This window comes from Ursus maritimus, unplaced genomic scaffold (genome assembly GCF_017311325.1).
Source record: "Ursus maritimus isolate PB19 unplaced genomic scaffold, ASM1731132v1 scaffold_8, whole genome shotgun sequence".
NCBI classification, from domain to species: domain Eukaryota; kingdom Metazoa; phylum Chordata; class Mammalia; order Carnivora; family Ursidae; genus Ursus; species Ursus maritimus.
In genome coordinates this window covers 27,263,525-27,280,543 of record NW_024426996.1, presented here as the reverse complement: position 1 = coordinate 27,280,543, position 17,019 = coordinate 27,263,525, and the positions used below count along the sequence as shown (strand labels likewise).

Here is a 17,019-nt window from a genome sequence, read left to right as displayed (position 1 = left end):
GCGTCTCTGTCCTTTGTGTTTCTAATGCCGCCAGCCACCGGCTGCCCCGCTCGCTCCCGGGTCTCCCGGTCTCAGTCTATGCCCGGTGAGCACACCTCGATTCCCGAGTTTCGTGAGAAGCCTGGTGGCGCGCGCACCCGGTTCAGGGTCTCAGTCTGCTGTTTCGCGGGTGCCGACCGCGAGTCCGCCCGCTCCCCCGTGCAGGTGGCCCGCCAGCCGCCAGCCGCCCCGCACGCGCTCCAGGAGTTCCCGGTCTCAGTCTGGATCCCGTGAGCACACCGGGATTCCGGTGTTCCGGGAGATGCCTGGTGGCGCGCGTTCACGGCTCACCGGTCTCAGTCCGCTCTCTCGCGGGTGCCCTCTGTGAGTCCGCCCGCTCCCCCGTGCAGGTGGCTGCCACTTCCCGGAGCCCAAACGCGGCGGCTCCCTCCCCCTTCCGTTTATCTTCCGATATCCGTGCACGGTTACAGCTCCCCTCTTCGTACCTCAATACTCAGCGCTGGAGATGTTCATTTGTAGAGATCCAGATGCATCATCCTGCATCTCAGGCTGATTCCGTGGTTATTTAGGCTGGTCTGGTACCTATCCAGCTCGACTCAGGGCACCGGCTGAAAAAGGGGTCCCCTACTCCTCCGCCATCTTAACTCCCCTCCCTAGAGTTTTACCTTCAAATAGGTAGTCTCCTGCCTGCTTCTTTACTATTCATATGGAATGTACTAGAGTTCTCAACTTACTGATTTCCTATCTGAGTGAACGGAACTTTTTTTTCAGAAGCGTGATATGCATAGAGTAATTCATAGTCCCCATTTTGATCTAATTTTCTTTTAATATCTGAGTTCTAGCTCTTCTGTGTATAAGTTATCTCTGATCTTTGGACAAATCTGTCTAGCTCCTATCTGTATAAGCCCTGATTTCAACTCACAATATCAGGGGATTCTCCCACTTTGGTGTTTTGGTAGATATGTAGGTGATAGGTAGACAGGCAGGTGATTGTCCTTGATTGGCATTCAGACAGTGATAGCGAGAAATGCTTCACAGATGGTATCTGGTATAATCTAGTTAAGATTAATCTTAATTATAGTCTGCTTAATAAACACATTGCTTAGAAATAGTTATCCTTTGATCTAAAGTCAACGAAAGTCTTTTTTTCTAACATTAAAATATATAATTGGAGGGCAGGGGGAATAACTTGAAATAAATCAGAAAACACTTTCACATTAATCATTCTTTTTATATACTTCAAATTTCTACTTAATACCTCTTTCCTCTTGGACACCAGAAAGAACACTTGGATATTCTAGAAGAAGCTTATATCTTCCCAAATCAGTTTCTGGAAAAAATGTGTTACTTTCAAATTCTGCATGATCCTTGTCACAAATAGTTTGAGATGGCTTGGCTTTTTCGTGGCTTCCTTATAAACAAAACTGCCTCCCACTATCCAAATCTTGTCCACTTTCTTTGTTAATTCTGGTTTAATCAGTTTTAAGGCACCATCCAGACTTTTGGTTAGGAAATGAGCTCCTTGTAGAGGTTCTTTGAGTTCTCTAAGAACTAAATTAATTCTGTCCTTTAAAGGTCACTTCTTCTAGGGAAGAGAGAGTCATGTCTTCCTATGCATAATCACAAAATCTATTTACCTTTTGGTCATTCTTGGGAAATACCTGAATTCATTCCTGGATGGGAGTCAGGGTAGGTTTCTGTTCTTGCCTATGCCCATGTTCTGGGACAGGGTTTAGCAGATGAACTGTGACAGCAGCAATGAACACCTTTGAGCTTGCTTGTGACACTGGGGCTCCTGGCTGAGCTTGGTGCAAAATTGAGCAGATATGTTCTTCTGTCACCAAACATTTCTGGGTTGTTGTGGGAGACAGGTTGGATGCATAGATTGGGGCCAAAGTGACATGAAAAGACACTGAGAGTTGACTAGCCAGGTAGGTGTCATTGGAGAGGTGTCCTCTCACACACATCTTTCATTGGTGGACAGTGGCTGCTCTGAGGTCAAGTTTAGTCTCAGCAGGAATGGATGTGATGATGTGTAAGTGGTGTATGCTGTGGGTGCTATTGGTGGGAGTGGGTATGGCAGCATTCCTGCCACATATTTGCCTTCTTATCAGCACTGGGGATTTGGAGCACTGGGTCTCCCCAGCCACTGCAGACTATGACATTGTCACCCTGCAGGTGAATGCTGGTCAGAGATAACCACACTTATGTAGGGCCCCCCAGGAAATTCTACAGCTACTCAGGGGAAAAAAAAACACCCAAACCCCCAAAACACATTCTAACCAGAGGACAGAATAAAAAAAGAAAAAAATCAAGGCAGATTAGAGGCATTAACTTGGCTTTGATCTACAGGCCTTCTGTTCTGACAAAGGTGATTGGATTAATTTGACAGTTTTTTCTCTCTCCCTCGTTTCCTGCCTCCCTGTCACCCTCTCTCATTTTTCTCCACGTTCTCTTTTATGATGAAACTAGGGTTGTTATTACTTAGAATCATAATCTATTCATCTGTAATGTAAGTTGATTTTCTGATGTTTTCTCCCCCCAGGTATTAAAGTGATACTAAAGAGGTATCGTTATTTTCCCCTGTTCTGTTATTGGCTCTTTCCCAGAAAGGTACACCTTTACGTTCTCATTACCAAAGCTACTGAATTCATTGAAGTACCATATGCAGAACTTTGGGCTTTTTTCTTTCCTACCTATGTATTTTCAACATACAGGGGCTCTCAGGGCCAATATCTGTGAGTGCTTTCTTTCTTAGAAGCTAGGCAGGTTTTGCTGGTAAGGGCTGGCAGTTTTGAAACTATTTAAGCCTTGTATTTTAGCTATAATAATTGATCATCAGCACCCTATTTTTCAGGTGAGGAACTTGAGACACAGAGAGGTTAATTAACTTGTCTCAGGTTACACAGCATACAAGTAGCAGAGTTTGAATTCAAACCTAGGCAATTTGGTTCCAGAGTTCTATATGTTTAATTTCAGTGCAATGCTGTGTCTTCTATTTAGCTCATTTCCCTTTTGATCAAAATTTATGGGGGTGGGGAATGAATTCCTGAAGTCCTTCATTAGGGAGACTCTACTCTGCATATCTTTGTGTTAAGAATGACGTTAGAAATTGGGAAGGGTATTTGCTGGCTTCAGAGGATGCCCCTCCCACAGGTCTATATTTACTGTATAATTACTGTGGCCTCTTGCTGCTAATTCCTGGGGAAGCTTAGGGGAGCAACTGAAGAAGGACACTTACTAGCGTATCAAGCTATTTTTTGACACAGGATTTTGGAACTTTATCCCCAAGGGGTTGTTACGCTCGTTACTCAGAAGCTGTATTTAATATGCATAAGACAACTTATACATGAGACGCAGAGAGTGAGAACTGGGGGTAATGTCACAGCCTTCTTCCATTGTATTATGTGGAAGCCACAACTGCGTCTCTGCTAAGCAGTGAGTTGTGCTTTCCTCATTGGAGGTTGCGGGATCTCAGAGTAGTGCTCCACGGATCAGAGCTGAGCAGAGATGTGTTCCACGGCTCTGCAGGAGAACCTCTTTTCTAAGGAGGGGAAAAGTTTAGTCATCTCTGTTAGAGGTGGGGACTAACTCATATCACGTTTTTAGAAATGGACAAAAAATTGATTCTCTAAATGTAGACTTTTCCCTTCTAAAAGCTTGTTCTACCTCAGGGAGCGTTGATGTTGATGAAAAGTCCATCAAATCTGTGACTGTCCGTTGCAGAACCACTCTGATAAATAACCACATTTTAAGTAGTGTGAACTTAAAAAGTCTTAGCCAGATTCCAAAATCTGTCCTTCATTTCTTACTTTCCCTTCATTTCTTTCACAACTTCCATGATTTTCTAAAGTAATGACACTTCCCATTTCTTGATTGGAAAGGCATTGCAAGTGTTCTTACACAAAGGTTCTGGAACTTTAGGTTTTTTTCCTCCCAGAGATGTTAAGAAATTTCCAAGTCATTTTTTTCCTAATTACAGAAATTAAACATCCTGTATCCTATATTAATATATATTCAATTACCTTATTTGAATGTTCTGTCAACGTGGAACAGTTTACAGATATTTTTGTTGGTTTATGTACTAATTTATTTATTTAACCAATTAATTGTTCACTAACCAAATAACTGGTTAATGTTTGTTGCCCCTGCTAGCATGTACACTTGATAAGAACAAGGATCTTTGTGTCAAGTTTTTTGCTTTATCTTCAGAGCCTGAAACAAAGCCTATTTAGGGCAAAGGCAGTATTCAATAAATATTGCTGAATGAATGCATGGATAAATTGTGCACACTGTAGAACGGATAGAAAAATGAAAGGAAGAACATAGAGCCCTAGAAATAAACTGTATAACATTTAAAGGATTATATATAGGCAGTCTTTGCTTTGCATGGGCAAGGCCATAAGTATGACTATTCAAGATGAAGTTATACAAGACAATCCTAATAATCAATAGGAGAAGTCACTATTTTTCTTTGGCCTTTAAAAAATTTTGCCAAATCGCTAAAATCTCTCTTGCTGTCAGTTATAAAGGTATAGGGAAATGAAAAAAATAGTAAAATAATATTTAGTACACTCTAATTTAAAATGTCAGAAATACTGAGATTGAAGTGTTTTATTTCTTTGTGAAATCTTGTCAGCAGTGGGTTGAATAATGCTTGCCTTCTTTCTGTTGTACAACTTATGAAATGGAACAAGTATCTTTTCTATGCCCCGATGAATTGCATACTCCTCTCTAAGTTTGGATCAGCTTCCAACATTTTCTCCTTTGTGCTTTCCATGTCAAGAAATGTCTCTGAGAGTTCCTTTAATGTGAAATGCTTTTTTTTCCTTCCTCCTCCTCCTCCTCCTCCTCCTCCTCTTCTTCTTCTTCTTCCTCCTCTTCCTCCTCTTCCTCTTCTTCCTCTTCTTTTCTTGCCAGCATCACTTCCTCTGGAACATCTTTATCATTTTGGTCCAACTGCTTTCCTTATTTATGTCGCTTGCCTTCGCTGTATACTTTTTGACTGTTGTCTAGATTCTCTTGCGTGATGAATGGCAGCATTGGCAACATCCCCATGAGCAGCTGTCTTCGATAACTCCGTTTACATTAGACATGGATTTCATTTCCACCATATCACTTTTTGTTTCTGTACTCTACTTTCATCTCTGTTGGCCACGCTCCTCTTTTGACACGAAGGCAACATGGGTACACACTTTGCTGTCCGTCCATGAACTGGGTAACAAATGCTCAGTGACCAATCACTGACAGACTTTGCAAGAAGCATTATGATCGGTCACTGATCATGATGCATCTGTGTTATTAACATAGTAGTTTATGGACTGAAGAGCTAGCAGTGAAGTTTGTACTTTATGCAATTACTCACAGTTAATATACTATGCTAACTGAAATTTCAACTGTATTATTGGGGAACAGGTTTTCTTTAAATGGCAGTAACTGAAATTCACACACCTCGGAACCATGCGGAGGGTTTCCCTCAATTCCAGACTTTATTTTGTGGATATATGTGTATTTTTTCTTTACTAACGTGGGATCACGTTATTCATATGATTTTGCAATTTTATTTTTCATTTAGCATTGTATATATAAAAAATGATAATCTCGACTTCATGTTTTATAACCACATGGTGATTTACTGAATAGTTTATTTAATCAGTCCTGGACATTTGGGCTTCTTCTTGTTTTTGTCAATTATAAACAGTATTGCAGTAGTCACCTCTGTCTTTGAGCTAACAACTATGATTTCTTTGAAATGATTGTCTTTCTAGTGGTAGAATTACTGGCTCACACGATATATACACTTTTAAAACATTTCCATACTTCCCTTCAGAGAGAGGTTCCTATTTAGGCTTCTATCAGTGACATAAATTGAGAGGTGCTGGTGCATGTGTCCTAAATCTCTGGCAATATTGGGATTATCATTTTTTTTACATTTTTGCTATTTTCATAGGTAAAACATGTATTTTATTTTAATAATTAGTTTTGATTACTAGTTAGGTTGACTGTTTTTCATGGCTTCGTTCATAGTATTTTTTGATCTGTGGAATTTTGTATTGTCCTGTATTATAGTAGTTTTCAGATGGTAGGAATATTCTTGTTTTATTAGGTCGAGTACACGTATTTCTACAATTTGTGTGTGTGTATATGTGTATATATATATATACATATACGTATATACATATATATGTATATACATATGCCTATATACATATATATACGTACACATATATATATGTATGTGTATATATTATACACATATATCTATGTACCTGGACTACATTCACATGTATATACCATTCTCAGTTTTGCCCTGGGATTATGAAGAGTATCTTTGGGCCTTAGTTTTGTAATATGATCATCAGTTTGCAAATCCTTTCATTTTCTTTAAGAAAAAAAGGGGGGGTGGGGGAATAACCCACAACCTGAGGGAAGTTCTAGTTAATTTTTCATTACATGATTTTCAGGAGATAGGGTCAAAAGGAGCAAGTAGGGCATTCAATTATGTGCTTGAGTGTGTCAGAAAAATTTTTTTTCCTCAGGTGTACAATATTTTACTGGGGCTTGTTTTTCAAGTGCATTGAAGTGTGACTAAACATTTTTGGGTACTGCCCTTATGTAAAGAAGAGGCCCTGTCTTGTTAAATATTCCTTCATCAACTTTGCACTGAGCCAGTTGCAGGCAGCGAGGATCCTGTGAGGGCATGAGCTTTAGGCATTGGACAGAGGGAAGGTGGGTGGAGGCAAGGGCGTGGGGGAACTCAGGATTGGGGTGCTCTGTTGCCCCCTCCCACCGCTATAGAAAAGCTGATTGGCTCAGGCTGGCTTCTGTCTAATAATTTTGGATGGGTCATAAGTGAGGAAGGAGGGAGGGTCATGCGGTTGGACCTCAGCTCATCTGAGGGCTAAAGGTTGTTCGTCACACACCACACAGAACTGGAGTCCTGTCCTGGAGAGTGGTGGCGAGCTGAGATACAGCTTAGGCCTGAAGGAACAGAGAAGGGCTTTGAGTTTTTTTCGTGTGTAGGTTGGGGATAAGGGAGGCTCAGCAAGGAGGATGTCCACGGAAAACGTGGCAGGGAAGTCCAACAGCCTTGGGGACAGAGGAAGAGCTCGAAGCTATACTTTCCTCAGGGTTGTCCAGCCAGTGTTTAACCACAGTATTTTCACTTCCGCAGTCTCTCCTGCCGCAGAACGTATCCGATTCATCTTGGGTGAGGAGGATGACAGCCCAGCACCCCCTCAGCTCTTCACTGAACTGGATGAGCTGCTGGCCGTGGATGGGCAGGAGATGGAGTGGAAGGAGACGGCGAGGTGAGGCATGGCTGGCTGTGCGGTGCTGACCTGGGCAAGCAAGTGCGGGGCAAGATCACTGTCTGTGAGCACCTTTCTCTCACCTTCACACTTTGAGTACCTGAGGACCATCATGTTGGCTGGGTTAAGGAATAAAAGGATTCTTTTTCTTCTCTTTTGTATTGATGTGGATGCAGGACACCCTTTATTTCACTGTTGGAGCATTGTTACATTGATTCACATTATAATTTTAACTTTTATAAAGAATTAGACGTCTCCATTCATATGGTAATTAATAGTAAAATATCTGCAAGAGATAAACGCAGGCACCCAAACTTGATAGCCTAGAGATGTGTGTCTGCAGTCTCCACATGCCACGGTGTCTTGTGAAATCACATCTGATTTCTTATCCATTCCCAGTTAGGAGGGAGGTGGCAAAGACAGTGTTTGCCTGCAGACTCGCCATTATTCCAAGGAAAAACCTGTCATCTTTTAAGTATCCACAAAAGCAAGTAGAAGGTTCAGTTGAATTTGGAATTTAGAGACCTGAGTTCAATTTCAGAGTCCGTCACCTGTTAGCTGCATAGCACTCAGTGTCTCAGAACTTTATTTCCTCATCAATAAAAAGTGGATAATAATAGCTACTACATATATATGTATGCAATATAAGGTATTTAATATGTATTTATGTATTATTTAATATTTGTCTAATTATATCACAGATATTTATATACATGCCTGTGTGTGTGTGTGTGTGTGTGTATGGAAATACCTTGTAAATTGTTAAGCACTACAGAAATATCTAAGGTTTGTTCATCTCATGATAACAGAGCTTTTCTTTCTACACGTAGATTAACTTATATACTCCATGCTCTATCTTCTAGGGCATAGAACAATTATGTAATATAAGGAATTTGATATAATGCAGTTACTGGTCTCTCATTGTCATAATTGCATGGAGAGTCAATATATTTCCCTTTCACAAGCAAAATAATATTAAGATACACCTTTTATAGTCTGCAGGTTAATTCAGATCAAATTCAGCCAGCGTTTTTTGAATGCATAGTTTATATCAGGCACTAATGAAGTACTGGGAATGAAGAAGTGAGCAGAAGAAGCTCACACACAGATTATTGTATCTTCCTCAAGTTTCAAGTGTGTTCAGTATAATATCTTTACAATCTGAGGAATGAGGCAAATCAAATCCTTATTGTAGCTTTGGGTTTAAAAAAAAGCAAAATACGTGAAAACCTTCTGTGAATTAGATGGAAAAGAGATTTATGGCTGTTGTTCTGCTTCTAGTTAGGTCATTCTAGAGTCAGAAAGAAATATATATATTTTTTATTATCTATGATTAGTAAAAGTTGATGAGATATAAAAAAACCAATAACTCAATAGTCTTTCCTTGTCTGGATGAGGTTCTTTTGAGAATTAAAGGAAGAACTTTTGTTTTCTGGGGCATATATATATTTTTTTTCTTTCTTTCTTTTTTTTTTTTTTTTTTAAAGTTTCTTTATTTTTCGTAAGCTCTACACCCAATATGGGGCTTGAACTCATAACCCTGAGCTCAGGAGTCGCATGCTCTTCCAACTGAGCTAGCCAGGTGCTCCATTTCTGGGGCATATTTTAAAAGCTTCATGCATCATATCATTTCTAATCAAGTGTTCATCAAGTTAATTGGGTTTTTTGGTAATTTTTGTATAGTTACTGAGACTTATGCTCTGTAGGTTTATGGATTTATTATCATTACTGCAATACTAAGTACTATTGAATGTCTTTAGCCATTTAAGATTTTTAATAATAGAGAAGCTTCATAAATTAATTCATTTGATAATGATAGAGAAGCTTTTATTTCTCACCAAGAATTTCTAGGTAGTTTGGCCTTGTGGAAACATCTACTTTAAAAGAAAGTTCAGTAGAAAAAAAAGTTTAGTAGAATCCATGGATAATTTCATATCCTCCATAACTTAAACTGGTCCCAGAAGAAAAATCAGTACATTTTACTCCTGGCCCTCCCAGTAGCATTAAGGAAAGAGACCTAATCTTAAATATGTTATTTTCCATTTGCGAGGTAACTTTTTCTAATATTCAGACACTGATAGTGAGTGTGCTAGTTTTAACTCTTCTGTTAATATTTTCTCCTTCTTATTAAAAAGCCATCTGTAACACATTTCTGCTTTTCCACTTCTGTTGCTCTCTCTTGAAGCTCTTCATTCTTGTCTTTTCAGGACCTCTTTCCACGATACGGTAATTCTCTCTCATTCCCTTCTCTTAGCCCTAATAACCTGCATATTAAAAGTCCTACATAAAGTACACTTTTGGTTCATAAACATCCTCCAAAAGAAGGCTTTCAAAGTAGAACTTTTTACTAATATCTCCATTTCATTCTTTCTTTTCCTTCTTTCTAATAGAAAAAAAACCCCCAAAACAAAAACCGAGTGAGAATTGTACTGGTTCAGCCTGAATTAAGTGTTGGGGAGATTTTGGGCTAGTCTTGGCTTTGCTGCCTACTGGCTACTTTGCTAAGGGCCAGTCATGAACTCATGCAGTCTTCCTGAGATGAGTGTTCTCTTCTACCCAATGAAGGTGTTACTGCGTTGCATCTGTGTAACTTCATGCATAATTTATAGCTCTAAAATTCCATCCCTGTGTATATACTAGTTTAGTCAGTTGTGACCAGAAGCACTACTTTGATTCATATTTTTTTCTTGAAATTCTGTGTGAGTACCTATCCTAGAGTAGAATTCAGGTGTAGCTTTCTGCTTTTTCTTTCAGTCCAAGGTGGACCATATTTTATATGACTTCTGGTCTCAGAAAGGTGGAGAGGTGACAGTTCGCCGTGTAGGTAATTCAACACTGAGTGAATTTTCATTAAGATTCTTAATGATGAAGATAATTTTGAATACTTTACCGTCCTTAAAGACTTTGTTTTCTTGAGAACACATGTGTCATTTTTGGTGATGTCATTAGTCCCCGAGAGACTGTACTGCTAAGAGAATGCGTGGTGGGAGTACGCCATGTGTTGGCAGTGGGAGAGGGGAGGCTGTCCAGGAAGAAACAGACTCACAGCAGTCTACACTCTAACTTCTGTATAGGACTTGCCACAATTACTACTGCTTAATTAAATGTAAATGTGATATTATTGTTTTCATTTTGTCTCCTTCATTACACTAATTTGTCTGAAAGCAGGGACCATCATGTGTGTCTTTCATGACTGTATTCCCAGTGTCTCACTGTGCCTGGTACCATAATAGGTGCTCAATAATATTTGCTGAGTGTGATTAGTTGAGAATTGATTGGCTTAGAAACAGCTGTTCTAAATATCATGCTTTCTTAGATACATTACTTGACCAAAGCTGGAGTTCTGTGATAATTCTTCTCTTTCTCACTGATGGGCAGCTGAACGACAGACCCAAAGTACACAGATAAAGCTCAGAAGAGGACCTATGTTTGAAGTTTCAAACTAATTCTTCAATATGCTGCTGCCATCTGCATTAAGTTGTCTAGCCCAGACTTCTTTCCTTATATAATTGAGAACCAGTAATTGGATGGCTAATACACTTATCGAAATAACATGTCTAAAATTGAACTTCTGATCTACCTGCCTCAGATCCGCTCCTCCCACAGAGTTCCCCACCACAATGGACAACTCCATTCTTCTAGTTGCTCAAGCCAGAAACACTCGGGTCTTCCTTGACTTCTGTCTTTCCCTACACCCCTTACTCAATCCATTGGTAAACCCTATTTGTTTTACCCTCAAAGATATACAGATATTCAGAATCTCACCACATCTCACATTCAGTACTGCCACAACCCAGGTCCAAGCTGCTGTTATTTCTCATCCACATTATTGCAAATGCTTCCTAATTAGTCTGTCTCTCTACACCTGCCCTTACCTCCCTCATGAACAATCCACCATGATCTCTTTGACCTTATCTCCTCCTTTTCTCCCCTTGTTTGCTTACTGGCCAGTCATGCTCCTGTGCCAGGGACATTGCACTTGCTGTTCCCTTTGTCTGCAGTGCTCTCCTTGCTGCACCCCCCAGTTATCTGCATGGCTCTTTTCTCACCTTCTTTAGGTCTTTTTTCAAATATTACCTTCTCAGTGACTGCCCCATCTAAAATTGAAGTCCCCCAACACTCTCTAGGCCTCATCCTCCATTATGTTTTCCTTGGCACTTACCACCATTTAGCATATTGCATATCTTGTTATTTTCTCTTCCCAATAAAATTAAAGTTCCATGAGGGCAGGAATTTTTGGTTGTTTTGTTCATCACTATATCTCTAGTGCCTACAACTACCTGGCACACTGTCCATGGTCAGGAAGTATGTGTTAACAGAATTAGCTCCACCTAAATCCTGTTGGAAGGTTGGAAGGTGATTGTGCCTCCAGAAATGATTCTGAGTTTTAGCAATCTCTAGTTCCTGCTACATACCCCACTTCAGAACATTTTTGCAGTAATTTCTGATTGTCATTTATGATGTCTGGTTTCCAGAGATGATAGGGTCCCCCCCCATTTAAAACTCTCAAACCTATCAGACTAATAAAAGTTTAATACTTAGAAGGGATTCATTTTATATATGAAAATGTGCTATGAATATTTTTCTAGCTGACTTATAAAATTGAGATCTTTGCTTTTCTGTGAAAACCTCAATTCATAGACTATTTTATTCCATAGAGAACTAACCCAGGAGACTTCTCTAGCTTAATGCAGTTTCTACTGTGAGCCCACACCCCCAGAGAACACAATACTACCCCTTTTAATGTTCTATACTTTTTAGGTGGCTAATAATTTGATTTGACCAAAAATATCCTCCATTGATTCTCAGCATTACTGCAGTTTCAGTTTTAGTCAGGAAGTTCAGGTTAAGCTCTGTGTCTCAAAAAATAAAGAGAGTGGTTTCAGTAGTAGGAAAAATATCCCAATTCAAGTCTTGGAAGGCACAGTAGTCATGTAAAACTATGAACAAGGGAAATCTTTATTTATATGAAGTTTGAAGTTCAGCCAACTCTACCACCCCCTTTTTTTTCACATCTTCCCCTTGCTTTTCCTTTTCCTAAAAATTAGAACTTTGGATTTTTATTGGCTCTTCCAGCATAAAGCACAAATTGAAGACTGTGTGAAGGATAGAATGATGAGACCTGAGAAATGCATATGATCAGTGGAATGCAGAGAATACTCTTTTTTTTTTAAAAAGAGTATTCCTGAGCGTTAGGTTATTTGAATACTGACATTTAGTAATGTAGCAGTAATTATAAGGGAGTATTTGGTATTAGTGAAGAAGCCTATGCTCCTTGTTAAGAATTTCTAGGTGGCTAGGATGTTAGCTAATAGGTTTATGACACAAACTGGTGAAAAAATAAGTCCTGGTCCAGCTTTGGTGTTGGCCCAAAGGCAGGAAGAAGGGCTACTGCTATTCGCCACCACCCCAAGCTCTTTATTTCTTTGAGACAGTGATGTCTCTGTAAAAATGGTTATTGGCTTTCAGTTTTCCTTCAGTGAATATTCAGATGGATAATGTTGGACTTCACTGTTAGAAGAATATGTGTTAAAGGTCAGTCCCCCAATGTGATTTAGTTTTTGTTGCCAAACCTGGGTAAAAAGGAAAGCTGTCACAAGTTTCAACAAAACAACCAGCCAGCAAAGGAAAAGGGTATTGATGTTTTAGTTGCAGCGGGACAGCACAAATGAACACCCATTTGTGTTTTTGCTTGGCAGACTGACCCAGCCTACCTCTGCAAAACCTGATTTCAGGGCATGACCATCAAGCACAGACACGCATACTGACCCTGGGGATTTGGAGAGAGATTGCTCTTTTCCTAATCTACACCGACTTCTCTGTCTTTTCTCTACTGGATTACTTTGGAACATTCCATTTCAGAACAAGTTTATTTCTTCTGTAAGAAAAAGGCTGAAGGAAAAGGAATCTAATCATCTATGTAATTATATGTAGTCCCATATACTGCTTTGCAGTAACTTTCACAGTTGATCTAGAAATTTGAGAGTTCTCCTTAAAAACATAATTTATCCCAGATACACACTAGCGTTGGCTTCTTTTATGTAATGAGGCACTTATTAGTTAGCAAGAAATTTATTATTTTAATAGTCTTATATAGTTGGATTATATTCTAGGGCAAAGGTCATGTCTATTTTCCACTGTAAAATTTGCTTGTTTTTAAGTTAGAGGTCTTGTCTTTTCTTAATTATATTTAATCATATGATTGGAAAGTTGCAAAATTCAGTGATTCCCAGTGGGCCTTGTATTTCTTCAATAAACGAGTGAAATGCTGTTTGGTTGGCAGTCACTCAAAGTGCATTAAACTGCAGTGTACTTTCTTCTTCTTCTAAGACCTTGAAATAAATAAACTTTACCTAATAAACTCTTCCTCCAAGGTTACAACAGTTTTGTATTTGCAAGCATTTAAAAAGCTAACTTCTGAAATTAATTTTCCTATAACATGTCAAGTACCAAGACAAAAGGAAAAGTAGGGAACTTATTGCAAATATATTGTTATTCACAGTCACTATGAAGGGTAGATAGTAGCTTATTGTACATTTTACAGTAAAAATGTCTGTTTTTTTTTTTTTTAATGTAATTACATGGTTCTAAGTCACCTTAACAAATTCATTGGCACTCGGGTAGGCTGAACTTTGGTACCTTTGCCTTAGCCTTTTCTTTAATGGGTTCTAATTTGAATTGAGTATTTTTCAGGGTTTTTTTTTTTTTTTTTCAAATTTGTCCTTGATAAGTGAGGAGGATAGCCATAGCATGTGTAGTTTCTGGAATGAAACTGCATGCAAACAATCTGTTTAAATGGGCAAACCATCACTTTATGTCTGAAAGCATATGTTGGAAGTATACTCTGTTCCTTGAACAATCAGAGCAATAGATTTTAAAGGAATTTAATAGCCATTATCCCAGAGTTTCCCTTATGTTGTTAGCTATACTATGATACGACATCATCACAACATTCAATATTTACTAACCTCAAAGTGAAATGGATGCTAAACTGAGCTACGAGATAATACTTATCCCTTAGGAATGTAGACTCTAAGAAACTGGCTAGTTTTGAGATTTTACATTTTCATTCCTTTATGATTAAATCTTGACCTAAAGGGCTGGTGTGTTCCAGGAGGGTGAGTAATGCTATTCCATAAATCTAAGCTAGTTGGGATTTATGATTTCTAAATGTACTGTTAAAACCTGTTTAAAGTCATATTTAAGTCTAGTCAGGTTGCCTACAATACAAACTGTAGGGATGAATGAAACTAAACATTGGTCACAAAAGAATGCGGTCATTTTGCTCCTTTTTTTTTTAAAGATTTATTTATTTGAGAGAGAGAGTGCATGAAAGTTGGGGGAGGGGCAGAGGGAGAGGGAAAGAAGCAGACTCCCTGCCAAGTGTGGGTACATAGGGCTCCATCTCACAACCCTGAGATCATGACTTGACCTGAAACCAACAGTCGGACACTTAATGGACTGAGCCACCCAGGCATCCCCCTTCTTTTTTATTTAAATTCAATTAGACCAATGTATGTACATCACTACCCCCCTCTTTTTTAAAGAAAATTTTATTAAACTTACATAGTTTGTACAGTTGAGAATGATGGCAGAAAAGAGCCACTCTCACGTATGTATGTATTTGGCAATACAGGTTTATGGCAACTGATAGGAAGGGGGTACTCATTCAGTAGAAATAAGAGGGAAGTGAAGGCTGTATGAAACACTCCCCTTTACTTCCCAGTTTCTAGTGGCTTTTGTTATTTATCTTGGGTTTAAATCATATGAGCTAAGATTCTATCCCGTAGCTAATAAGAGTTCTCTCAGGAATAAAAACAGGGAGTCACTACACTCTTTCTAGATAACATCCTTATATGTAATCCTCACGTGGTTTTATATACTACAGAATATTTTAATATACTAGAGTCTTATCTTGAGTAATAAATTATAACATCAAATGTAAATATGATTCATTATGGTGTACACCTGGAATTAGTAGATTGTTTTATGTCAATTACGCTTCAATACTCTTCAAAATTATTTTATTTAAAGTTTTTATTTTAATTCTGGTTAGTTAACATACAGTGTTGTATTAGTTTCAGGTGTACAATATAGTGATTCAGCACTTCCATGCAACTCCTGGTGCTCATCACAACAAGTGCCCTCCTTAATCCCTGTCACCTATTTCACCCATCCCCCGACCCACCTCTTCAAAATTATTTTAAGAATGTAATATGATTTATGTAACAGTTATCAACAAACATGGGTAAAGATTGTGTGAGCAAGCTTGAAAAGATAATATACCTAAATTTAATCAATGAAATATACACTGTAAAATGATTACTCCTGAAATAACTCCAGTTGCTTTTATCTTTTTGGCAAATCCATAGAATTCTATAAGAGTATCATGTAAAATTGTCATTTTTCTCTCCTTTCTTTCTATTTCTGTGGGACTAATAGCAACCAAAGGGAAGAAGTACTAATTTAATTACACACACTCTCACACAAATATTAAGGGTCTTTTATTCTCTCTTGGGATGTTTCACAACTACTTGTATAGAAGGAAACAAGGTCCAGTTCGGAAGCTTTAGAACTTTGGTGGTGATGTGGGCTTTTTAACTTGTGAGGAAAATATGTAAAAATCTCCACTGTTTACATTTTGGGGGATACAGAGGAAAGGAAGAAGGTCTTGGAATTGAGGGTGAGGTTGGAGATAAGGTTACCATTGACATGTGGGAGTGCCCTGGCTGGGAGAGGCTTCTTGAGAGGAGTGCAGACAGAGGCTTTGGATAAGGCCAAACACTTCTCGATCTCACAAGTACTGGGTTTGATCAAAATTCTAAATTTTCTTTGACTCTATCTATGGCTGATCTCTTGATCTGTTTTCACTCCTGGTTCTAATGTGTTGTGTTTTTTTTTTTTTTTTTTTTTTTTTTTTTGCCTCCTCTGGGGGTGGTGAGCAGTCTATAAATAATACCTTATGTAGAGCTTCCTCTGATCTCTGCCCTTTGTTCTCATCTTTAGTGAGCTAGGTGAGTGTTTAGCTTTTTCTAGGAAAACATTTTTCAATCATTAAACCTTTGGGTGAAGAATGTAGGAAAACAATTTTTTAACCCCCTCTGTATCTTTTTCAATATCTTTCAGAAGGTTTGAAGTGAGAGAAAGAAGCATTTTTCTTTGGGTCATAATGAATAGCGAAATGATGATGGTTTCGTGTCTTCCGTTACCAGCGTAGAAGTGTCTGTGCAATACATGGGATATAGAGACTGTCAAATGTGTTTTGTTTTCATTCCCATTAAACTTTTAAAAAGTTGCTCTTGCTAAGTTATCAAAATATTTAGGAATCTTAGAAAGAAGAAACCATGAAAGTGGGCTGTTTGCTCCATTGCTAAGGTTAATAGGAGATCTGTTATCGGAATAGATGTGTTGTTCACTGAACGTGTATATTTTTAAACACGTGTGTAACCAGACTTGAACGGTAAAGGTTCCATTAGAATCTCGATGAGAAGGGAACATGTGTCAGCTGAGAAATATAGAGTAAGACATAGCCACACATGCTGGCACTCTTTAAGTGTTAAAGGGGAATTTTATATTCATCTGACCATGTCATACACCATGTTTTTCAAATAATTAAGATAAATATTGGTTTAAAACTGATATTTCAACTTACATAAACTTGCCTTGTGAAGTCACAACAGAATTCTCACAATGGCGGTTATTTTTACAC

At 38.6% G+C, this 17,019-nt stretch overlaps 1 protein-coding gene and 1 pseudogene across 1 annotated transcript in view; one reads left to right on the top strand and one right to left on the bottom strand.

Moving 5' to 3' along the window:
* The window catches only part of SLC4A4 (solute carrier family 4 member 4), a 450,189-nt gene that overhangs the window by 229,395 nt on the left and 203,775 nt on the right, over nt 1-17,019 (top strand). Inside the window, exon 5 of the mRNA XM_008693197.2 lies at nt 7,175-7,310. Coding sequence (XP_008691419.2) covers nt 7,175-7,310 — 136 coding nt within the window. The remainder of the gene's footprint in view (nt 1-7,174; nt 7,311-17,019) is intronic.
* LOC103665379 lies at nt 1,218-1,732 on the bottom strand (annotated as a pseudogene).